The following is a 25077-nucleotide window of genomic DNA, read 5'->3' on the forward strand; positions in this document are numbered from 1 at the left end:
TGGTATTAAGATGCTTGTTTCTAAGAAACGATGTTGAGCACTGTGGTAATTATAACGAGATGTATCCTACAGAAGTGGCATACTGTCTGGGGTGGAAGAGGCTCCAGTACCCAAGTGACAAGGATGAGCTGTTTCAAGATAGATGGATGGATGGATGGATGGATGGATGGATGGATGGATGATGGAAGGATGGATGTTTGGATGGATGGATGGATGGATGGATGTGTCCTACAGGCCTGCACTGAACATAATGACATCTCCTACATCTTCCAGTTTCTATGTATTCATACATGAAGCCAAATTAAGCATTTTGCAATTATCTGATTAAGTTGCTCCATCCATCCATCCATCCATACATCCATCCATACATCCATCCATCCATCCATTTTCCTACTGCTTATACAGTCCAGCGTGAGGGGGATCAAAATCTGAAACTGCGAATCGCATGAAAAAGAAAACGAGTAGATAAGCGTGTGGTATTGCCTAGTTAGGTCTCCTCCATGGGGAAATGACATTCAGCAGAACCATCTAACTGGGTACAATGGGAGGGAAACTGTCCTACTTGGAATTACTCTTGGGGCATGAAGTATGACTCTTTCTGCTGATGTGGGAGAACAGGCCCTGTCTCCAGAAGTACTCCTGCACTGGGTACTCCACTGGCCCTTATAATACATCATTTCACTGGGGTCCGTCACACTGAGGAATCTGGCTAGATAACCACACTGTGGTTGATACTGACCTTGTCATTGGATGCCTGGATTTTGATGCCAACTGTATCCCACCCCCACCCAACCCAAGAGGCGTCACTCATGTGAACAGCTCACTGTGCCTCTGCCAACCTGGCATATGGAATTCTGGGAAATCCCACAGCGTTTTTTTTTTCTGCTGAAATACTCAGGCAACAGAAGATAACCATTTTCTCTGTTGCCTTCAGATAAAGAGCAGCAGACTGAGTGTGAGTCAGGCTTTCTTCCTGTACTCTCTCCCCACGTTATCAGAGCAGCAGTAATCACCGCAGTGATGTTATATAAGCGCTGGCTTTAGCCTGGCAGTCCTCCTCTCCCCATTGCTTCACAATGCGGCTGACTTGTCTTCACTTTCTGTTGTAATGGTTGCTTCAGGGTAACTGTTTCTTTAGATAGGAAAACAAAAAAGCATTGTGATGAATTTATGTTCTATAATTTTTCTTCATTTCCTTTTAAACTGGCGAAGTCTATCCTGCACTATAATTCCTTTGAGTCACGCTAAACCAAAAGGCGTATGTTCTCGCCGTAATCGGCGCGTAAGCTGATTTCTTTGGACTTTCGAAATATGTTAATTTCAAGTGCTTGTCTGTAAGCATGAGATATGCTCCCCCCCCCCCCCCCCATTTGCAGCCCTTTGTTATTCCTGCGCGGAATCACACAACACAAATTTAACTCGGGGCAATAGAAGTTGTTGCCTTTATTAGCAGAAGAAGGAAAATAGCAGCAAATGAAGGCATTTTACAGCCATATCAGAATGTGCAAATTCTGTGCGAAATCACTCATGTCTTGCCATGCAGGTATAAACGAGGTAAAAAATAGGTATTCATATTAGACTCCTGTTATACCATGTATAAACTTGTTTACTTTTGTGATTGAGGCTTTTAACCATGTCAGAAAATAATGCAGCCTAATTAAGAAAAATAAAAATCACAATTCATTCACGACTGTATCTCCGAAAAGCTATAATACACGACCGGCTTCCATAAGGGAGTTACGCGGATCCCACGTTACGTTGGCTTTTAGAGGGTGTAAATGCATTCGTGTTTGCAATCCGGGGATGCTGCCCACTCGCAGTCCATTATGTGTTAGGTAACCGCGCACAATTTAAAAAATTAAAAGATAAAGCAATATTGCCCTCAAGTGGGCATTTTAAAAATGTGACTTCTCTCCTTTTGATAATCAGCATACGTGCTTTCCGTCATTCAGAATTGCTCGGATGTATTACAAACCACTTTAGATATAATCATGCAATTTGACATTTTTAGTACTCTGTAATCAGCGCTGAAAGGTTTTTAATCTATGCGTGTAAACGACGAGCGCCCGCGGAAGCAGGTTATTTGTACCGTATAGCCACGAATTTGAGGGTGGCTGTTACTAGTCCCACCCCCGCCTCAATGTGTAGGTGTGGTGTTTGCATTTTCTCCGGGTCCCCCTAGAAGTTAAAATACCCAGAGGCAATTGGGAATAGTGACTCCCCAGCAGGCATCAGGCAATCAGAGGTGGAAATTTCAGGACCAGAAAGTAAAAATCCAGACCAGGGTTTTGTTTCGACCAACCAATTGAGCATGAAGAGTCACAGTCACAGAATACACAGCTGGTTGGTTGAAACAAAATCATGGTCTGGATTTATACTTTCTGGACCTGAAATTTCCACCTATGCAGGCAATAGCGAAGACGAGACTAAGGTACAGCCTGGACAGGCAGCCAGTTCATTGTAAAGCACACAAACAATCATGATCTATTCAGTCTATGCAATCTATTCAAATCTGGCCCTCGATTCCAAATCCATGCCTTGTTTTCAGTTCTTCCAGGTAGTTGGTGTAATAATTACTAATTCTGATTGGCCAGAGGCTTCACACCTGCCTCACAGGTAAAGGAAGGCTGGAAAACCAGCAGGGCTGGGATGGGCATTTTAGAGACATTAGTTATCCTAACTGCATGTCCACGTGACACAAGGAAAACAAGGGGCGGAATTCGAACCCACAACCATGTGGGTGTGAAGCAACATTCACAAACCATCGTTTTAAAGGCAGACTTAGAGAAGAACTTATGTTATTATGCATATTTGTACAATCTTTATCAGTTTTTTTGTTTCCGTGATCAGAATAGCGACAAAGATTATATAATTAAGAGTTATGAGTTTAAGCCTGCTTCTCCATGCTGCCAATCATTCGGATGCGACAGAATAAATACCTCAAGAAGAATGAATTATTCATAATCAAGAAGAATCAAGCACTTAAGGCTGTAAGTATGCAATTGAGGCAAAATTAAGATGAAGAGTGTGACACCTGGCGGAGGAATTAGGTAAAAAAAAAAAAAACAAAGGAGGGTGGGTTTAACAGACACTGTTGACAGTACGTGCTGTGCTGGGGACGGGGGCATTTTAATCTCATTTCAGTGAATTATTAACCCCACTCGTAACACCTTGCGTGTGAAGAGAAAACAGCGAAGTGCACACTTCCGTGTTGTGCATTGCCGACATGCCATTAAAAATCTTTTAAAATACATAGACATCAAAGTGTATTCGAAGTTGCAATTTAAAAAACCTAATTGTAAAACACACGTTAACCAGTCTATTCTGTGTTTTGGAATATAAGGACAGTCACGGCTTCTAAAAAACAAACGTGCGATTTTAAGTCAGGGAATTGCAGTCATATGACACCAGTCAGCTGGTTCAGCATGAGGAAATCCGCGATCCACCGCTGTGCTTTGTTTAAAGGGGGTGTTACTACCGGTATATACGCACTTTTAATGTTTACGTTGGGGTTTTAATTCATTTGTATACCGTTAAAGACCGACGGGTATGTCGATCAGAAGTATCCAAAGCGTGGTTCTGATTTTAGCGACTTTATTCGGCTTACTGTGCTGTCACAGTAACACTGATCCCGAGGATACTTTAGGTAAATTCTCTACATTGTTGCATCTGCTTCCCACTTGGCAGCGTTTGCGCTGAAATCGTGACGTTCACCGGCGTTTTGTCTTGCAGAAGTGCGCGCCGGAGACCATGCCAATACTGGGTACGAGTCCGTCCGATACCTGCTTATGGGCAATTCGACAAACACTACCAGCCTGACCTACGGATTCATCGCATGCGCGATCTCTGTCACTTTTTACGGGAGCAATTTTGTTCCTGTGAAGAAGATCCACACTGGAGATGGTAAGGATCATCTGGGATGTTGATGCGTTTCTAGTGCCGTCGTTCTTCAACAAGTTGGTACAACTATAGCTGTATAGATTTACAGAGTATAACAACCACCGTGGTCGGATTTGTCAACATATCCTTATCTAAATGGATCAATATCGTTGACGATTTTTAATATCTGTTGGCCAGGCATGTTTTTCCAGTGGGTTCTTTGCGCGGCCATATGGACCGTGTCCCTGATCGTGAACTTGATTCTCAATTGCCCCAAGTTCTGGCCCCTGGCAATGTTGGGAGGTGCCATCTGGGCGACCGGTAAGCTAGGTTTCTGTGCCTACAAGCAGAGGTGAAAATTTCGGGTCCACAAGGTATAAATCCAGACCAGGATTTTGTTTCAACCAACCAGTTCAGTACTTAGTGACTGTGACTCTTTATGCTCAACTGATTGGTTGAAGCTAAATCGTGGTCTGGATTTGTACTTTCTGGACCTAAAATTTCCACCTCTGCCTACAAGTGGTATTTTAAGAACGTGGTTTGGCCTCACATAATTCAGTGTGTCTGTGTCTGTATATATGCTTTGCTGTTACAGGAAACATCACTGTGGTACCAATACTGAAAACTATCGGCCTCGGACTGGGCATCTTGATTTGGGGGTCGTTTAATTTGCTCATGGGTTGGGCAAGTTCTAGGTATGCTATAGCTTTGTGAGATTTTTTTATTATCGCATTTCTATGATAGATTAAATAGTTATAAAATGATTATTTTAAACGTTTTCCTTCCTCCCCAGGTTTGGCTGGTTTGGAATTGATCCAGAGGAAGTGGCTAAACCAGTACTAAACTATTGTGGCGCAGGTTTATGTTTACTCAGGTATTAAGGATCGGTAGGCGTCGATGCTAACTGAATTTTAGCAGGTTTGCTAAGACATATGGAGATCCTAGCTGTTGACTTAGATTTATGTTTTGAGGTAATAACCCTCAATTTTAAGGACATTGAGCGAACAAGGTGTCTCTAACAACTCTCACTGCATCAGTTTGTCGAACCTTTTCATTTTTCGTCACCATAACATTACATGACATGCCTGTATTATTCTTAAATGTTACATCACATCTCCACCGCTGGATGCACGACTAAATAAATCCTGCGTCTGTTTTGTCTTTCTTTTTTAGTGCAATAATATTCTTCTTTGTCAAAAGTGAAGGTGGAGCATCGTCGGCCTCAGAGGAAACGCCGTTGTTGATTAACAGTGTAAGTGTGGCGACCGTCTGCAGTGACACGTCGCTATTTATTGATTCCCGTAAACTCGGGCTGCATGATATCACATCACTATATGTGAATTTTCTGCCAGTAACATTACGATATAAAACGAAAACGAGACCTGTCAACAGACATAATGCGATGCGATAATCGCGCATGCACACAATAGCGAAGCCCTGAAACGATACCTCATGCTGCGCTACTCTAAACTTAACTTTTTTAATTATTATTTTCCCATATGTCATTCTGCAAGTTCTTTAAACATAAGTGTGATTCTATGTCGTGTCTTTATTGTGTCCCTATTTGGAAATGCGAAAGATGTTTGTGATGGACACTTTTTCTGTTGCTAAAGCTGGATTTGGAAATTTCATCCTTGACGGAAGAATAGCCTAATGTCAGACGTTGAATTTGCTTAGCTAGGTCAGCAACAAACAGCTGGTAGTACTGTTGAACATTTTGAGTTCTCCATTGAATTACCCGCAACTAGCTTATTTTTACGATTGATATTCTGTAAAAAAAAAAAATCCCCTTGATGTTCCATGAATGTTTCTGTAATTGATGTAGACTTAATGAGAAATACATATTTCAATTTGTTTTTTTTTCTCATTTGCATAGAAAATTTGTACTAAATTACGTCATTATTGCTGCACCACAAACTCTGTCTGGAATTCTTCTGACAATTGCAACGGGCTTCTGTGAAAGTGTTAAATTTCAGTGTATTCATCTGTGATTTGACATCATATCCCATTCCACATTCGCAGAGAAGCAATTCTGATGGTCTGGGAGCCACAGATGAGTCATGGGTAGACCGTCTTTCTCCGAAGATGAAGCGAATCCTGTATGTATCCATTTGCCCATTAATCCATTGTGTGAAAGACAAAATGGCCGTTCCTGAAAGCAGGGTTAATTTAATCAGCGTACAGCTAATCCGTGTTAACCTCATCAAAATTCAACCTGATTTCTAAATGAAATCATCTTAAAATGGTCTCGTCCTGATTTTTTTTTATAAGTAATCATACAAAAGTATGTCTTGTTCTTACTAAAGCTGCGTGTGAAGTTGCATCTTTGACAACTCAAATAAAACATTCAGACTTTAGCATGTAGATCCCAGTGGATACTTTTGTAAGTCTTTCCTTCAGACCCTGGGGAGACAGTCTTCGTTCTTCAGTGAACACCTGTCATAAGACATGAGACACCTTTATTGTAACTGTAAAAAAAAAAAAAAAAAACTCACAATGAAATTCTGTCTGGTGACTTTCATGTACAAAAGAAAAGCAGGGATCTGGACAAGAGCAGAGAGATCATTTGTCAAGAAAGCACAGTTTGTGGAAATATAAATTAAGAAAATGAACGAATGAGTTAAAATTAATTAAAATTATGACTTAAATGGGTAAGGGAAATATTCAACAGGTAGGAAAATTTGGAACGTTTTTTTTAAAAAAAAAAAGAATCTGTGAGTGCTTTCACTGAGGTCCTCCGTTAACCAGAGTGGTGGTGCTTGAAGGTGCTTATGTGTTTAATGTGCTGTGCGACCTGCCGTACGTGTTCTGTTCCCGCCTAGCGGCTCAGGACTTGCCGCCGTTGCCGGGCTGCTGTACGGCTCCTCGTTCGTGCCAGTGCTTTACATAAAAAACCACGGCGCGCGGAAGGACGGCGGATTCGCCGGGGCCAGTCAGTTCGGTAAGACTGCGTCTTGTGGCTTTAGCGTAATTAGCCGTTGCCAAATGAACAATCGCAAACCATTTGTTAGAGTCCCTTTATTAACGAGCTTCTGTTTGGCCTGAATCTTCGTTTCACCTGTTTTGCAGACCTCGACTATGTCTTCGCACAGTTCAGTGGCATATTTCTCACGAGCACGGTATATCTCCTCGTTTACTGCGCTATTATGAAGAATAAACCTCAAGTTTACTCTAAAGCCATACTGCCAGGTAAGTGACTGTTAACGCAGAAGCCTGCCTCAGTCGTCACGTTTATGGGGAGACTCTACAAGAGTCGCGTTGCTGTTCCCAGCATGCATTGTTCCTTAACAATGTGTATGTGGCCTACATAGTCCCACCACTTCCTTCATTTCGGTGATACTGCTACTGATACTGATACTGTTACTTAAAGTCTGCTCCACTAACCACATGTCAGTAGATTTCAGGTTTAGTTGCCATTTGTCCATTAAATAAAGATAGTGATTAGATTCTGTGGGTCCAGCTCAATAGCATTTTAATAACGGGGGAAAACAGACATCGGTGTGTATTATCACAGATTGTCAGAAAAATAGAATACAGCTTGTGTTTTTGCTTGACACCGGGGCTGTACCCTCAAGGGTCTGCCAATTGTACCCTTAGCTGTTGGTAATTGTACATTTTAAGGTACGGAAATGGACTCTGAGGAAGATCTCCAAGGTACAAACGACATTAATGGTACTTCCACTTGGTAGAAAAACGTTCATTTCTGTACCTTAAAAGGTACAGGCACCTACTGCTAAGGGTACTATCGGCAGCCCCTTAAGGGTACAGTCCCAGTGACAAGCAAAGGTACAAATTGTCACTTTGTTTTCCTGACACTGCATGTGCTGCAATGGCCGCATCTGAGCTGCAAGCATTTCTGTCACCTCAGGGTTCGCCTCTGGCTTAATGTGGGGTGTGGCCACGTGCTGCTGGTTCCTGGCCAATGACTACCTCAGTGCTGTGGTCAGCTTTCCCATCATCACCGCCGTAAGTAGCTCTAGGGGGCGCCATTCCCACTAATGGCACTAACATGCTGGATTTGAAATAGGAGCGCAAGTGTGATATCGCATGCGGTCAATTCCAGACTGGTATAACCGACTGCCCATTGGTTAACATTGGGTTAAACCCTACAGTGACTGACAGTGAATGGTAACGTTAGGTACTAGGTATCTCAAAGCCTCGTTTTTCCTCCCACAGCACTGAGATTTTTAAGCAATTCATGACTTTCATAAGGTTTAGCACCAGTGCTAAAAAAAATAATTTAAGTAAATTGCGAAATATGCAACACGCTCTTCCTTTTGTTACACAAACTTCTTTAGCTGCCCTCCCAAATGGTCAGCTCTTCTGAGCTTTATGGGATAGTCCAGTCCAGAAAGTAAAAATCCAGGCCAAGATTTTGTTTCAGCCAACCAGTTGTGCATAAAGAGTCAGTGTCTCAGCTGGCTGGTTGAAGCAAAATCCTGGATTTAGCGAGTAACAGGATAGTTATACAGCAACTGCTGTGACATGTACCTGAAGTGAGTGGACGCTCTTCCGCCAGTGTTTAGCTGGCTTGTTGATGACTTTTTCTTTTAGGAACTCTATATATGTTTAGAGTAAACTAACTACAATGCACATTCACTAATGCAGTATGGCTGCTATAATTTTTATTTTATTACAGTTTTGCCAAAGCGTGAAATGGAGAAGCGCTGTACTCTAAGCACCGATCCAAATAATTGAATATTTTCTGTTTGCTGGAAATGTTTTTTTCTACTGTTAATAAATAATTTGTTTTATTAGTTTTTTTTTTAAAATATATATATGTTGCTATTACCCAGAGTGACTTCCAAGATTTCTGTCATAACAGTCTGTAAAGCTACATTGTGTTGTAGCAAAACGTACCATATGAAGAAGCACGCAAGCCAATGAATTACATTTCGTAATAAAATTGTGGTTTGTAGGGATGGGGGTGTAACGCAAGGGGACACTGGCCTGAGGAAACGAGGTTTACGGAAATTTAGCATTTTTTTTTTAATCGGAACAAAATTCAGGATACTGCGCTTTTATATGCACTGATATGACGCAAACTCCGAGCCAGTGTGACCCACAACGTTTCTGCCATCCAGGATGCAGGCATTCTTTTAATTCCCATTTGGACCATTTTAATCCCCTCTGGACCTGTGTGCCATGGTGCGAGTCGAGTGTCCGCGGTTCGCGCCGTCCCGATTTCAATAAGTCTTGCGTAACTTTTCCCTGTCTGTAATGTGACAGTTTAAAACCCATCAAAAACGAAGTTTAACAGGATTGATGAACGACACAGATTGTCGTTATCACAGACTTTCGCGTTATTAACAGCGATGCTGTCTGTCTCCACAGGGACCTGGGTTTATAGCTGCCGTTTGGGGAGTTCTCGTTTTTAAAGAGGTGAAAGTAAGTACCTGTAACGACATTTATATCATGTTTCTGCTAGAGTAACCCTCATCCATGTTGGCTGCGAGTACATGCAGTGTTTTTATAGGGATATCAAAAATTATTATTAGTAATAGTATCATAAATGGTCATGATGTAAACTTATTCTTAAAAAAATTTTCTTTAAGAGAGTCCAGTTATTACCGATGTAACAACAGACACAGTTCTACAAAACCATTTTGGACATCTCAGTGAACCGCGATACTAGCCGATCGCTAATGTCGCGAAAGCCCTCAATTAGCGCAAACCGTTTCCCAGCAGCCGGTGTGCGTGGGGCCTGATTAGCACTTTCATAGCAGAAATGCAGAATTCTCTCGCTGAATTATCACGAAGACGACTGCTATAGCGCAGCCAATTATCCATAAATGAAGCTGAGGTGAAATTTCTAACGGGTCATTAGGAAGACTGATAAAGTTTGGGTTTTCGTAACACAAAGGAGAATTCTGCACAAAATATCATTTTAAGGAAGTGAGCCTGTTTTACCCTAATTCGGGGTTTCCTAGTCCGGTCCTCGCGGACCCTGCAGACGGTCCATGTTTTTGCTGCCGTTTACCTAAAGCTTTCGTTTTGTTATTCCCCAGTAGGGTGCTGGGAGGGAGCAAAAATGTGGACCATTTGTGGGTTAATTGAGGACCAGGTTGAGAAACACTGTTCTAATTTTTCTCTCATAATTCTACCCCACAGGGATTACGAAACTGTTTAATTCTGGCCCTGGCTTTCTGTATTGTTCTTGCCGGCGCCCTGCTGACTGCGTTTTCCAAAGTATGAGTCCACCTGCGGTTGTTTCTACCACTAGGGGGAGCCATTGGATAGTCTTAATGTGAAAAGTCACCGAACAAGAACGGCACAATTTGAAGTTTACAATTACTGAAATATAATAAACTGTTCCATATCTTTGATATTGCCCGTAATGTACCATAACTACATTTCCCAGTATGCTTTTTACCACTCAGTTGTCTAATTAAGCTGTTACGCGAATACAAGCACTTAATTCAGTTCTGAATTTATATTCTGTACACAACCTAAATCAAGTTTATCCGTGGGAGGTGTATATAATATTAGAATTAGATTTTACCTAATGGCAGCAACACAGGATGATTATAATTTTCATATTTCTTCATATTGTTGACAGTAAATAATCAAAAATTATATTTTTGCATTTTAAACGCCCACAATCTGTAAAACCTCCACATTCTATGGGCTCTGACGGTAACACTGTTACTCCTCTGTGTATGAAGTGCGTGCAGAAATTCAGCACCGTTTCCTTGCCCATTCACCTCTTCTTTTGCTATTAATTTTTGGGACACTTTCTAGAAAGGTACGGGCAGGGTTTGGCGGTGGGTAAGCGATTCATAGGTCACCTAGGAAACCAGAATGTTGGTTTATATTGCCGCTGTTTGTCTCACTGGACATTTAGAAAATTGGATTTTAAAGGGACAGTGTAACTAAATCCCAAGGAGTAGAGCTCGTGCGTGATGCGAAATGCTGCCTGTTTGTTTTTCAGTGCAGTATGGACCAGTATAACATTCATTCTCCTGCTGTACTGGTATACATTTACTATTGTTTTTTACAGGTATAACGGGTATTACAGATTATGATTGAACCCTTTAAGACTGATATAATAAAGTTTAGATCTAAGAATTTCTATTTTTTTACCTGGTAACTGGCATTTGATAATTTTGGGATCAAGGGAAGTTGTTGATTAATGTGTCACTCTGTAAATTATATATGTAAATTTGCACATATCTTCTTCCAAATGTTTGTGTCCAGTTTGTCCTATTCTTACACTTTGTCTTCCCCTTCGCTGTGAGTTTCTCTGCTTCACACAGAAATTGTCACAGCTATAAACCATCTGATTCTCATATTTTTTTATAAACATTTTTATAAGTCTGCGAGTTCATCGGACGTTGGGGAAAGGCTGTTTTTTTTGCCGCCAGAAAAATAAATTTGCATACCCCAAACAGACCATCAACGAAGGTAGTAATAGCTTCTCCTTTTGAGAAGCACAATTTCAGATTTAATGTCCCAATTATCTTTGCTCATAAAAATATGTCCTTCGTGTTTTATTTCTTGGGTTTCTGAGCTATCAGATGCCTTGGACTGTCCAAAAAGGGGGCATGACGAAATATTGGCTGGAATCGCTGCAGCTGACTAACTGTAATGTCCTAGCCATTAAATATTAACACATATTATCAACGTGTATCATTGAATAGTCACGACTAATTGTAGTCCTATGTATTTTTATAATAACGTTTTTTTTAAATGTTTATTTAAAAAAAACCATTAAAAACCAATAATCCTGTTTATCAGTCCAGAATAATATGGTTATATTAATCTGAGAAAACATCAAAAACTGATTTGCTTGTTTAAAAGTACACATGCCCTTTGCCGAAATAGTTCGCAGCTTAGACCTAATAAACAATAGCGAATTGTGTGCGTGGCACGCCATCGATTTGAGTGCTGTGTGTAATGTGTGTGTTATTGCATTCCTTTGAGCTTGTACTCTGTATTGCCAGAGCATGTCCACGACGCCGCTGCGGGGAAGAGAGTTTCCTTCTGGCAATGCAATAAACGACCCTTGCAGCAATTGATTCCCAGGTGCTGACTAGGTATATTCAAGTCTGCAGCAAAGCTGATTTACCCCCACGTCTGTCCTTTGGGAAGCACTTCCGGTGAGGGTTATGCACGTGGCTCTTCGGTTTCTACGGCAACCTCAACATCAGTTTCAAACATTTATCTTTTGCTTCAGGTCTAATGTCCCTGAGCTGTAGGCATGAAATTAGAAATCGGTCTCTTACGGGGATTCTTCTGCATCCGCAATCGTCCGATGTTGCCTGTTCAGCTTTGCACTTATGACACTGCAGTAAACATTTCCCCCGACCTGTAAAGTGTAAGTGGAACCTGCCGCCATTCCTGATTTCCGATCCTGTTCGCATCTTTGGTGTGTGAATTTTCATACTGGTGCTATTTGGGAATCTTTGAAGTGAGCAAATAAGAATGAAAATAATTTTTTTTTTCATTTATTTACGGGGGCATACTTGTTTATTTTTATCATTTTCTTCTCTGGGGCCCCACTGAAAAAGCCAATTTTTGGACTCAAACGCGTGGTTTAGACGTCTGCACTCTTGCGGCGCAGGCGTGAGCTCTAAGGGAGCGGGATATTAGAAATTATTGGTTGTATAAGTACAATAAAAATTGCTCCAATACGTTTTATTTTATGAAGCCGCTATTCATGTTTGTGAGTAAACATAAAGTTGCATAAAATTAATTAGTCATAAATTACAAAAATGATGTTATTGGAATGTGTTTCTTCTCTTATCCAATCTTGCTTCTCTTTTATTGGGCTGAGCAAGTGTTTTGGTACGAGGAATTAATCCATATTTCCTATATTTTGCATGTACCATACCATTTAGGGTAGGTCTGATACTTGACTTAAACATCTTTATTATAAACGGATAGTTTAATGAGGTTTGTATTTATTATACACAACACAATAATACTATAAAGCGCGTACAGATGAACATGTGACGACCGTAGGGGAGTCGGGTCAGCTCTGCGTCCTTCGGCATCATGCCTACAAATGTGTTGGGGGGGGGGGATAAGTCTATCTGATTTCAAAACGTCCTTTCATATCTACACAAAGTATATAAATTGCTTCTGGAGATATTCAGACATGCAAATTTGCGGCAGGGACCTTCAAAGGTTATTTAGATTTAATAGAAATCAGGGATGCAAACCTTTCTCGGCGCTTTTATCAGATCCGCCTTTGTAGATAAAAGAAAATGTCCTATACGAAGCTAAAAGGTTTGCAATCAAGAAGACTGGAGCGCAGAAGCGAAAACTCCACATGGAAGCCATAACGGAGGGTTAATGACCGCCGAGGCTGTAGTGAGTGATGTAATTAATGCGCGTCTCCCAAACCCTCCGCCTAAAGTGCATCTTCGGCAGCCGGTGTTCTCAGTGAGGGTATGTCAGGGCTCTAAAGCCGGCGTTACGTCCGCCGCCGGTCCTGCTGTCAGGCGTGCGGCTCAGACCGGTTTCAACCAGTCAGTCTACCGGGAGCCCCCACTCCAGTTTTATGGGTCTCTGAAATTAATCGAGCAATTCCTCGCCATAACCTAAATACAGACACTCACAGGGTTGCCAGCTCTCACGCATGTGGCGTGACACTCACGCAGTAAATCGCACGGCAACAATGCACAATTCATTATAAACGTAAAAACACAGACGATTTACAAGGTAATAAAACTGTTGCATTTATATAAATGCGTGTGCATTTGTGTGCATGTTTAACTGAAGATGTCACTCCAACCAGCTGACCAATTTGGAAACCGTGAAATCGAACAGGTCCTCACCATATCTAACCGCAGACGAGCACACCGGCACTCAGATTTAACTTTCTGATCGCAGACCTCATTTCGACAGGATGGAGTGAGTAGCAGGAACATCTAAGAAGATAAACCGAAAAATGAATAAACAGGAAACCGCGAAAAAGGCAGCGGTTCACGGCTCAGATTTTATATATATGCAGAACAATGTGTTAGATATTACATTTTGTGTGTAAGAAAGAGGAAGCTTTATTAATTAAATGAAAAATCACCTGGAAAATTTGCACTTGGGGGCCTATCACAGACAGGCATATGTAATACCAGTCATCATCATCTTTATTAGTATTATTATTATAGTTATTGTTGTTGTTCATAAATAAAAACAAATTCAGAGAAACATACAGTGCAAACAAACAGTACAGTACATGCAGCAGTCCTAAGAGGGCAACAGCTGCAGATCGTTCTTGAAAGTGGGTATATGTGAGGGTATACTACCTCGCTAACTTAGTATTATTATCTGTAAATATTTATTTATTTATAACACCACAACATTCTGTTTTCATCCATCCATTCATCATCCCCCGCTTAATCCGAGGTCGGGTCGCGGGGGCAGCAGTCTCAGCAGCGAGTGCCGGACTTCCCTCTCCCCAGCAACTTCATCCAGCTCCTCTGGGGGGATCCCGAGGCGTTCCCAGACCAGCAGAGAGACATAGTCCCTCCAGCGTGTCCTGGGTCTTCCCCGGGGCCTCCACCCAGTGGGACATGCCCAGAACACCTCACCAGGGAGGCATCCAGGAGGCATCCTAATTAGATGCCCGAGCCTATGAACAGAATCGGTGACAAAGGGCAGCCCTGACGGAGTCCAACCCTCACCGGAAACGAGTCCGACTTTTTGCCGCCCATGCGGACCAGGGAAGGAAGCCCGGCACCCCTACTCCCGGAGCACCCCCCACAGGACTCCCCGAGGGACACGGTCGAATGCCTTTTCCAAGTCCACAAAACACATGTAGACTGGTTGGGCAAACTCCCATGAACCCTCCAGAACCCTGCGGAGAGTATAGAGCTGGTCCACTGTTCCACGGCCAGGGCGAAAACCACACTGCTCCTCCTGAATCCGAGGTTCGACAATCCGGTGGACCCTCCTCTCCAGGACCCCCGAATAGACCTTACCAGGGAGGCTGAGGAGTGTGATCCCCCTGTAGTTGGAGCACACCCTCCGGTCCCCTTTCTTAAAGAGGGGGACCACCACCCCGGTCTGCCAGTCCAGAGGCACTGCCCCCGATGTCCACGTCATGCCGCAGATGCGTGTCAGCCAGGACAGCCCCGCAACATCCAGAGCCTTGTGGAACTCCAGGCGGATCTCATCGACCCCTGGGGCGCGGCCACCAAGGAGCTTTTTGACCACCTCAGTGACCTCCGCCCCAGAGATAGGTGAGTCCACCCCCAAGTCCCCACACTCTGCTTCCATATCGGAAGGCGTGTCGGTGGGATTGAGGAGGTCTTCGAAGCACCGACCCAAAACGTCTTGAGTTGAGGTCAGCAGTGCACCATCCCCACCATAAACAGTGTTGATGTTACACCACTTTCCCGCCTTTCCCGCACCATCCCCCACCCGCGGAGCCAACCCACCACCAGGTAGTGATCAGTTGACAGCTCCACCCCTTTCTTCACCCGAGTGTCCAAGACATGCGGCTGCAAGTCCGACGACACGACTACAAAGTCGATCATCGAACTGCGGTCTAGGGTGTCCTGGTGCCAAGTGCACATATGGACACCCTTATGCCTGAACATGGTGTTCATCATGGACAATCTGTGATGAGCACAGAAGTCCAATAACAAAACACCACTCAGGTTAAGATCGGGGGGGCCGTTCCTCCCAATCACGCCCCTCCAGGTCTCACTGTCACTGCCCACGTGAGCATTGAAGTCCCCCAGCAGAAGAAGAGAGTCCCCAGGAGGAGCGCTCTCCAACACCCCTTCCAAGGACTCCAAAAAGGGTGAGTATTCTGAACTGCTGTTTGGTGCATAAGCACAAACAACAGTCAGGACCCGTCCCCCCACCCGAAGGCGAAGGGGGGCTACCTTCTCGTCCACTGCGGTAAACCCCAATGTACAGGCGCCCAGCCAGGGGGCAATAAGTAGGCCCACCCCTGCTCGGCGCCTCCAGAGTGGAAAAGGGTCCAACCCCCCTCAAGGAGACTGGTTCCAGAGCCCAAGCCATACGTCGAGGTGAGTCCGACTATATCTAGCCGGAACTTTACAACCTCGCGCACCAGCTCAGGCTCCTTCCCCATCAGAGAGGTGACATTCCATGTCCCTAGAGCTAGCTTCTGTAGCCCAGGATCGGACCGCCAAGGTCCCCGCCTTTGGCTGCTGCCCAATTCACATTGCACCCGACCCCTATGGCCTCTCCTATAGGTGGTGAGCTCATTGGAGGGGGGACCCACGTGCCTTGTTTGGGCTGTGCCCGACCAGGCCCCATGGGTGTAGGCCTGGCCACCAGGCGCTCACCATCGAGTCCCACCCCCAGGCCTGGCTCCAGGGGGGGACTCTGGTGACCCGCGTTCGGGCAAGTGATACCGTGGATTCAAAATGCTGTCCGTCATTAGGGGTCTTGTGAGCTGTACTTCGTCTGGTTCCTCACCCAGGACCTGTTTGCCTTGGGTGACCCTACCAGGGGCATAAAGCCCCGGGCAACATACTGTAGCTCCTGGGATCACTGGAACACGCAAACCCCTCCACCACGATAAGGTGTCGGCTCCAGGAGAGGCTTTCTGTTTTCAGGATATTCTATTTCTGTAAACTTCGTATATTTGTCTTTGCTTGCACATAGTGCAAATGAATTAACATAGACTATCTTTGCACGTTGTCTGCTTTGCACTATACGAATGTTTGCCTATGCACTATGGTATCACTGCTGTATGCACCAGAATTCGCCCTGGAATCAATAAAGTCTATTAATTTTAATCTTAAATATAATTATATGTGCAATGCATTGTGAAGTGCAAGGGTGTAAAATACTATAGAAGCAGTGTTATCCTCCATATGAGAGATACAGAGCCTTTGAAGTTTAAAGATCCAGTCAGCAGTTCCTGTAGTTACCCACAGTACATGGGCACTAACAGAGAGATTATGGCTTTGTAATGGGTGGGGAAATTGGCTGCCTCTAAAGACGTGTCTGCGTGTTTGTTTGACGCACCCAGGGGCGTGAAAGTCCCGTGTTCTGACAGCATTCTGTGGCTCGGCGAAAATCACGTCCCTGTTGTCTCTTCCACAAAGTAAATGGGGGATGGAAAAATTGCAGTAAATGTGCGCGAGACAATCGAGTATGTAATAATGTTCCTGTTAGGGGGTTGTGATGTTCAGAGGCAAAAGAAGAGGAAGATGAGCGAAAAATGTGTTTTCAAAGAGATGGCTTGTGTTTGGCTACCATCCCTCACTCTGTTCAGTGCTATTTGATGTGTGTTTCTTGTTTTGTGTCTGGCATGTCCCGGCTGCAGCTTGGCATTCACAAGGAAACCCTGTGTTTTTGTTTAATGCATTTATTCTTGTTTTTGCCGACTTCTAATAGGCGCCAAAGAAAACAGCTAGTCTTTGTAGCAATTTTATTGAAGTATACTGCGGCAATATTTGGCGACTGGGATTGTGCCTGAACATAAAAGAGTTCAATTAGCTGTTCGGTATTCAGTCCACCGGAGAATTCACTTCCTCAAACCTTTTCCATTGGCTACCTCGTCTAGAATATGCACTTGATGAATAAAACAGGATATCTATTGTCAAAACACAGTGTAGGGTTGGGCCATACCGAATAGAGTGAAGGGAACAGGGAAGCGGACAATGGAATGTGATTTCAGGGTGGTGTTATTATAGATAAACATAATAATGAACAGACACAATAACAAATCGACATATAATGGATACAAAACACCGGTGATAGAAGTGAGCCAGGCCAAAAGAATAATCAAAACACAGACTAAGTAATCGCCAAGTGGAAACAAAGATGAAACAAAAAGACAATTGCTCCCCTAGCTCCTTAACTAACAAAATATAAAAAATAATTATTGGGCAGAATAATAGGTTATAAGATGAATAGTGTGTGGTGCTGGGAAATTATTATTTGTCTGTATTTTTTTCTCTTTTTTTTCTGATTTGTGTTCCTCGCACCCTATATTCATTCAGAAAGCTCCTGCTGGTTTTGAAAAAGGTTATTAGATACAGCCGAAATATTCATAAGATTATTCAAGTTAGATCTGTGTATTTATTCCTCAAAATTATCCATTGGCCACATTAACATACCTGGCGAAATACGCTTGCCTTGCATTTTGCAGGAAAAATATGGGGGTGATTGTGCCAGTGGTCTGAGGAGGGAGATGGAAGATCTGGAGGTTTCCTCACCAGAATTTCCTCACAAAGACAACTTCTGTTCAATCCATGGACAGAAAGGATGTGCATCTGGTGCATTATGTCATGACGAGCCGACTCACATTCAACTTGGATGTTTTGTCTTAAAGCTTTTTTCAGCCCGTTGCAGAGGAAGTTGAAGTTTCTTGAAAGTGTCACATCTTCTGCCCCAGGAACTCATTCAGCCGACAGATAAGGTCATTGTTTGCTCCTTCCTCCAACGCCTCCAAGTTGGTGCTTCAATCTGCAAGTGATTTGTGTATATAAAAAAAGAAGGATTCTAACACCATTTATATATATATAAATAGCGAAATAGCTATATATATGTGTGTAACCCCACGGGGGGGGCTGAAAGCAACCATGTTTTAGTTGAGGTCTATTAAGTGCATGTTTTTGCTCAGGGTTAGTCAGTGCAATTTGACTTTTCAAAAATCCAACACTTCCTGTGGTTACGTTTAGAGCACTTGCGAACATGATGCATGCAAATCAAATTATCATCATCACCATCTTAGTGTCACACGGGATTACCCGCGTCTTAGTGTTTTATAATTCCTTATTTATTCATTAGTGTTTATAATTTCCATATTATAATTCCTATAATTCCTTAGTGTTCCATTACCCGCTTCTTAGTGTTTATAATTTATAATTCCTCATAAGTGTAGTAATGTAACATTGCAGTTTCGTTATAGAGATACGCAGATTATAAAAATGGGAAATAATTACAGTTTACGTTGTACCTGAGTTTTATGTTCCCGTCTTAAAAAAATATACAAAGGTCTCTGCATACTGTGGTAGCAGGGAGCAGGTCATCTTCAAGTAGCCATCTTAAAGTCAGCTGAAGAAAATTCTAGTTTCTCTAGCAGGTCTTCGTTTCCTTGAAGACTCATCCAATCACCCTGTAACTTAGTGTGCTAGTCTGTCTGTGAGTTTTTGAAAAACTATGTGAACTCCTTAGGGGAGTTTTAACGGACTTTCAACCATACTGGTGAAACAGGAAATAACACGTATCGTATCTTAATAATCTCATATTTGTTCATTTTTTTAAGACAAAATGCTTATGTGCTTTTTCCTCTATTGAAAATGGGTGATGAAACGATTGCTCTGTCTGAGTGTATGACATTAGTAGTAATGAGAATAGGTATCTTAAATCTGCACGAGATCTATAATCCAGTTTTCTTGATAAAAAGTTATGTTGTCAAAATATAAACGGACGATGTTTTCGTCATACTTTGTTGTTCACAGTTGAGCAATTAATGCTGTATTTATTAGCATGTGGTCATTATTATGGCATAATTTATGAGTGGTCATTAGCATGGCATAATGAAAATTGTAAAATAAGTCTCTTGCAGAGGTGAGACTCTTGGATTCTCCAGTTTATATTCATAAATTCATTTCTGTAAGTGTCATTGACACATGCAGAATTTAGAATCATGGTTTCTCCATAATGGAAGCTTTCTGGAGAGGGATTACATATTCATGAAGTGGAACATCATCATGAGTGTAATTATATCTTTCATCATATGAACTTCAGAGTAATATTTGAGACTTTCGCATTTAGATTAAAGAAGTGAAGTCTGGCTGTTGTTATTCATGCTGGGTTTTACATGTAAGCTTTAACACGCTATAGACTCCATGATAAAATGAGTATTGATGCTATTTCCGTTCAAGAAGATGTGGAACAGATGAAAGGTAGCGCAGGCATCACCTTAATGGAAGTCTGTGTGACCTCTGTGATCTGTCACCAAGCCCATACACACTTACGTAAGATAACAAAAAAGTGCCCGGAACCTGCAAATTGCAACAATAACTAAAGAGAAGAAGAGAGTGACAAACCGCAATATACAAAACAAGGACCAATCTTTTTCTGATCAGAAAGTAACTATTTCGTAGACTTTTCTCATGTATGTTTAACTGCATTGATGCAAACAAAACAAACAAAACAAACAAACAAACAAAAAAGATTGTCCTGTGTACTGGATAAAAGATTGAAATTTGGATGGATACATGTATAACTAAAGGGCAATTCCATGTAATTTATCTTAAGACAAACATCCATTCCTTGAATTGAGTAGCGCCTGATGTTGTGTCCCAGGTTACAAGGGAAAAGTGCATTCATCCCGAGACGAGAGTGGAAGACAATCATTCGTTGGATCATAATCAGAAAGAAACAGGAAGGAAGTGGCAGCAAAGTGAATCCGGAGACGTCGTCTTCTTTTCTGGTCTAACATTTTTTAAATGTTAAAAATGTTAAATGTTATTTAAGGCCGATTCATTTTCCAATTTCCCACTTTTCGGACTGAAATCTCTTTCTTAATGATTCTGGAAGATATCAAACAGAAAATTAATCTTAAAGAATACTACAAAATGCTAAGTAATGCGCATATTTTTTTCATGTTGGGAAAACCGATTTGGTTGTTAAATAAATCTCTGTACTATTTATGTATTTGCATATTTAACACCAATTTTTAATTAAAACAAAGCGTACAGTGATTATACATGCTGAATATTTCTCTTAATCACTTACAGGAACATTATGAAGTCAGTGGATTGGGGTCCTATGCATTGGCTCAGCCTTTCAGCTTTTTTCATTCACGGTGAGCGTGCACGTTTCCAAAGATGGTCAAATGGGGGCAGCAAGTGGTCGGCTATTGTAGAGAATGAGCTTATGACTTGAAGGATCCCCCTTCAGGCCTCTGGAGAAGCCTTGCTGTTGTGTTTATCTGGAATTGTTTCAGAAAAGATTTGGCTATATGAATGTTGAAAGGGGAATTTTAGCCCTAAACCGGAAAAAGATATGATTTAAAGGGGCTTTAGTGCTACCTATCCATCTAGGTTGTTTTGCACTCGTGGGAGTTTTACTTACACAATAATGTTCTGAGGGCAGAAGGAAAAGGTATTGGTTCAGAGATATAACCAGTCAGATTGTAGAGGAGGCGGGACCAAGATATCTGATTGGCTGATCATGTCTCCTCTAGTTGCTTGGACCCACCTCCTCCACAATCTGATTGGCTATCTTTCTGAACCAATAATTTTTCTTTCAGCTTATTCTGCTAGGTTGTTCTATCCTTTTTATTTTAGGGTGAATTGCACTTTAACATAATCTTCCTTTGCTGTCCTTCTCCTCATGGCATCCCCACACATCGGCTTTGTCATGCCGTGAGAACATTTTAAATGCGTAGCTTAACCACCTAGTGAGGCCATGTTGTCGATAATCCCATGTGTCTTTGTGGAAGTATAAGGATGACGCATATGACTCGTATTTTGTTTCAACCAACCAGTTGAATATAAAGAGTCACAGTTACTGTGATAGTACTGAACAAAATTTTGGTCTGGATTTGTACTTTCTGAACCTGAACTTTCCACCTCAGGTCATATTCTGCCCAGTCATGTTCTGAGTAAATTGGGGAAAACTGCAATAGTCAACAGCTTGAAGGACACTATGGTTATTCGTTGGAGCCCTCATCTGGTCTTATACATTTAAACGCAATGCTGCAGATCGGTACTATTGAAGAAAAGACATTTCTTTTTATAATAAATGTCACAATTCAGACCGTTGGAAGGGATTTAGTTCACTGAGTCCAGAAATCTCCATCTCAAATGTTTACTGAAAGAGGAATATGTTTTGGGCTTTTAATCATGTCGTAAACAGGAGAAGATTGACTAAAATAAACACACGTACCCGGGGAAAATAAACATGTGTGAAATTCCGTGCTGATTATTCATCATTATTTGAGTTGATATGTAAGGAAATGTTTGATATGGAAAAGTAAATAGATGAATTAAACATCATACTCCAACACATCACAGGAGTGTTTGCTTGGCAGTGGTTAGAATGTGAAGTATCAGCGGATACTCTAGATTTATTATTGTTGTTGTCGTCAATGTGGAGTATATTAGTCTGCACATTAGCTTCTGTGTGAGACGATAATTGACACAGTGTTTGAGCGCGACCCCCGGTGAATCAGGGCCTTTGGGAAAAGGTAGAGGGGCTCTTGTTCTTAGGGGTTTTGCTGCAGATTTGGACACTTGGACACTTGCTGTTACAGAGTGATAGAATGTAGAGAGCTCCATTGCTGTCTATCCATTATGCAAAATAAAGCACATGCCTGCTGTTTTCAATTGGAAGTGTGCACCCAGTGACCCTGGAGTGACTCCCCCTGCTGGTCATTTGTTCTCTTGTTTCTCTTTATGGAGCCACCAATTCACAAAAAATATGAAAGAAGTCCTTTTCCCGTTTACCTATTATATAGAATAATAGTCATTTGTGGAATACGGGTAGGTTTGCATGGAAACCATCCATTTTCTTTACCCACTTGTCCTTGAGCCTGTCCTTGAATTTATGGGCACCTGGCAGGGAATATTCCAGAGCATTCACACTTGCATGTTTTTGGACTGGGGGAGGGGGGGCGGGCGGAGGGCGGAGAAAACCCCGTGACAGCACGGGGAGAACATGCAAACTCCACACATGGAACTAGGGCAGACACTCGAACCCTAGTCCCAGAGGTGTAAGTCAACAGTGCTAGCCACTGTGCCAAAAAAAACTACTAAATACTACTTTTGGCAAAGCATCCATCATTGTTGAGGCGCTGACCATCATTGACCGCAAGTTGTATATCTCAGACCTTCCAGTAGAGGGAGCCCTACATTTATATCTCCTTTACTAGTGCATAGGCTTTCATGTGTGATATGTACACTTTCACACTCACCAGTAATTTTCATACTTGGCACTCCCCCCCCACCCCTATAAGACAAAATATCACCCACTATTTTTTCATAGCTAATCTAGTTCAACATTTCAGCCATTTTACAGTAATTGCATGTAATTTCAAGTGCCATTGTTTGTCAAACAATGAGGCTGAGCCACTACTCACCCTAATGGAGGTACAATCGTGCCCCCGTCCTGCTCGAGGTACATTGTAGAGTAGGAATGGTAAGATGCAACAATTTGCATCGGTGCAATCATGCGATTGTCCGATTAAAAAAGTGCACTGGATATAATAAGGGATGAGCTCAGGCTGAATTGTTTCAAATATTTTTGCATCCATAAATTTATTGACAGATTGTTATTAGTTGAGACTATGCCTTTATTATTTAGAAGTGTGACCAATCATTTTTTGAGCATTAATTTTCTATTTAGATTCATTCCCCCTCTGCGAACCGGTTCTGTATCTGCATCATACTGGACTGCATCGTATTCTTTTACATCACATCATAATGCATCGAGTCGCATTGTACTGAATCAAACTCTGTCAAACCGCACAAATCGCAGTATGGTGTCGTATTAGCAGTTGCTACATGTGTATCTTTAATGTATAGGGTCACTGGCAGTGCATCGAGGTGCGTATCACGTCGACCTCAGTGATGGAGATGCACATCCCTACTGTAGAGTTTAACTCTGACCTTTGCTGCACGTTCTTTTCCCAAAGTGCAAGTTTCCAAGACTCACTCGGTCCATTTTGTGTTGGTTGTGATGTTTCCTCCTCATGTTTTTGTACAGGGAACAAACACTCACTCAGTCCTCATCCAGTCCAACTAAGCACCTTGATTTATTTTCCCAAACTCACTAAGTCTGCAGAAATGGCACTTACGCCAGAACTTCCTTGAACATATCCCGTGGATTGAGTGAGGTTTGGAAATTTGCCGATGAGATGTCTGTCTTCTTGACCAGAGGAGCACTCAGGTCGTGTTTTTCAAACTGAAAGGAATTGGGCTGTCAGGAAGGGGACGCTGGACCCAGGTACATGGCTGAATAATTCTTATTTAAGAGTATATGGAGTGCTTGCTGCTCTCAAAAAATATTTAGATGTGCCAGATGCTATGCAAGTGGAAATATATGCACGTATGACTGATGTATGTCAAGAAACTCTCTGATTATACCCGGGTGTATTCGCAAGGTAAGGGAAAGCAACAGAACTGACTCTCTACTGGTAAGTAATTCATTTCCTGTATGGGTAGCACTGTGGCCCTACTGGGTTGCTGGTTCGACTCCTGCACCAGAAGGCTGCGTGTGCGTGTCCCACAGTGTCTGTGTTGACATTAAGGAAAGGCAGTCACATTTTATTCATTCAGCAGATGCTTTTATTGAAAGCGATGTGTGTCTTTGTGAAGGAAGGGTCAGCCAGTCTCTGAAGCAACTGGAGGTGGAAAGTTCAGGTTCAAGCACAAATCCAGGCCAAGGTTTTATTTCAACCAACCAGTTGAGTAACCTGTGACTGTGACTCTTTATGCTCAACTGGTTGGTTGAAACAAAATCTTGGTCTGGATTTGTGCTTGAACCTGAACTTCCGCCCTCTTCACCTTTACCCCGCCCTCATCCAAGATTAATTACAATCATAATGGTTGACGACAGGAAAAGGAAATATATCTTAACCACGGAAAGAAGGCCTAGGGTGTGTTTGCTCGGACTTCAGTGTTTTGGGAATGTAGAAACATCTACAGCGACTCAAATCTGACATCCTCTCATATACGGAGAATTCCTATGCGTGAATTATGATAGCCATGATCTGTCGCCCAATGGGGGCTGGTCTTTATGGGGCATCCATGTGTGGTGCCTTCATTTTACAGTGGATGGCTTCGGTTACACTGTAGCAGATAAGCAGGCCTCTCGCTGGCTCCGAATGGTTCAAAAGAATCCAATAACAAGGCTCATTTCGTGGATAAATGGAACACTGGATAATTAAGGTCACCCGAGTCGTCTGGAGTCTCTTTTCATTGAAAAAGTTATCAAAATGATGAAGACTATTTGAATATGTCAAAAAATATAAAGGGAAGAAGAATGTGTATATTTGCATTTTAAAAAGTATTATATTGAAAGATATTTCATTAACGAATTAGTTAGAATTCATTCATTTTAAAGGGTAAAACATTCTTAAAGAGTAAATCTTTATCTTGGCATTTTCCCATTATGTAATAATACGCATGACAGTTACAACTTAATTGTTTTCAAAAGCAATTTAAAATTACAAGACCATTTTTACTTATAAAACAATTTAAACTCTTGCATTGGAAATGCCTGTATTGCAAGATTGGCTGTTTAAATGTA

The 25077-nt window shown here is 42.1% G+C and overlaps 1 protein-coding gene across 1 annotated transcript; it reads left to right on the plus strand.

The window, feature by feature from the left end:
- The first annotated feature begins 3375 nt into the window (after positions 1-3375).
- On the plus strand, positions 3376-11897 carry tmem144a (transmembrane protein 144a). Its single transcript, XM_048999789.1, has 12 exons — positions 3376-3646; positions 3733-3903; positions 4078-4200; positions 4475-4574; positions 4673-4753; positions 5053-5131; positions 5902-5978; positions 6702-6820; positions 6949-7068; positions 7748-7845; positions 9214-9267; positions 9991-11897. Exons 1-12 carry the CDS (start codon positions 3550-3552, stop codon positions 10072-10074), a joined length of 1203 nt encoding a protein of 400 aa, XP_048855746.1. The 5' UTR covers positions 3376-3549; the 3' UTR covers positions 10075-11897.
- The last annotated feature ends 13180 nt before the right edge of the window (positions 11898-25077 follow it).

Source organism: Brienomyrus brachyistius, unplaced genomic scaffold, assembly GCF_023856365.1.
Source record: "Brienomyrus brachyistius isolate T26 unplaced genomic scaffold, BBRACH_0.4 scaffold47, whole genome shotgun sequence".
Lineage (NCBI taxonomy): Eukaryota > Metazoa > Chordata > Actinopteri > Osteoglossiformes > Mormyridae > Brienomyrus > Brienomyrus brachyistius.

Bases quoted from the DNA above. Each gene is read 5' to 3' on its own strand.
- tmem144a (XM_048999789.1), top strand. From the start codon at position 3,550: ATGTCGATCAGAAGTATCCAAAGCGTGGTTCTGATTTTAGCGACTTTA. The intron at 4,201-4,474 runs GTAAGCTAGGTT...TTGCTGTTACAG, and splicing joins AGGTGCCATCTGGGCGACCG to GAAACATCACTGTGGTACCA. The intron at 4,575-4,672 runs GTATGCTATAGC...CTTCCTCCCCAG, and splicing joins ATGGGTTGGGCAAGTTCTAG to GTTTGGCTGGTTTGGAATTG.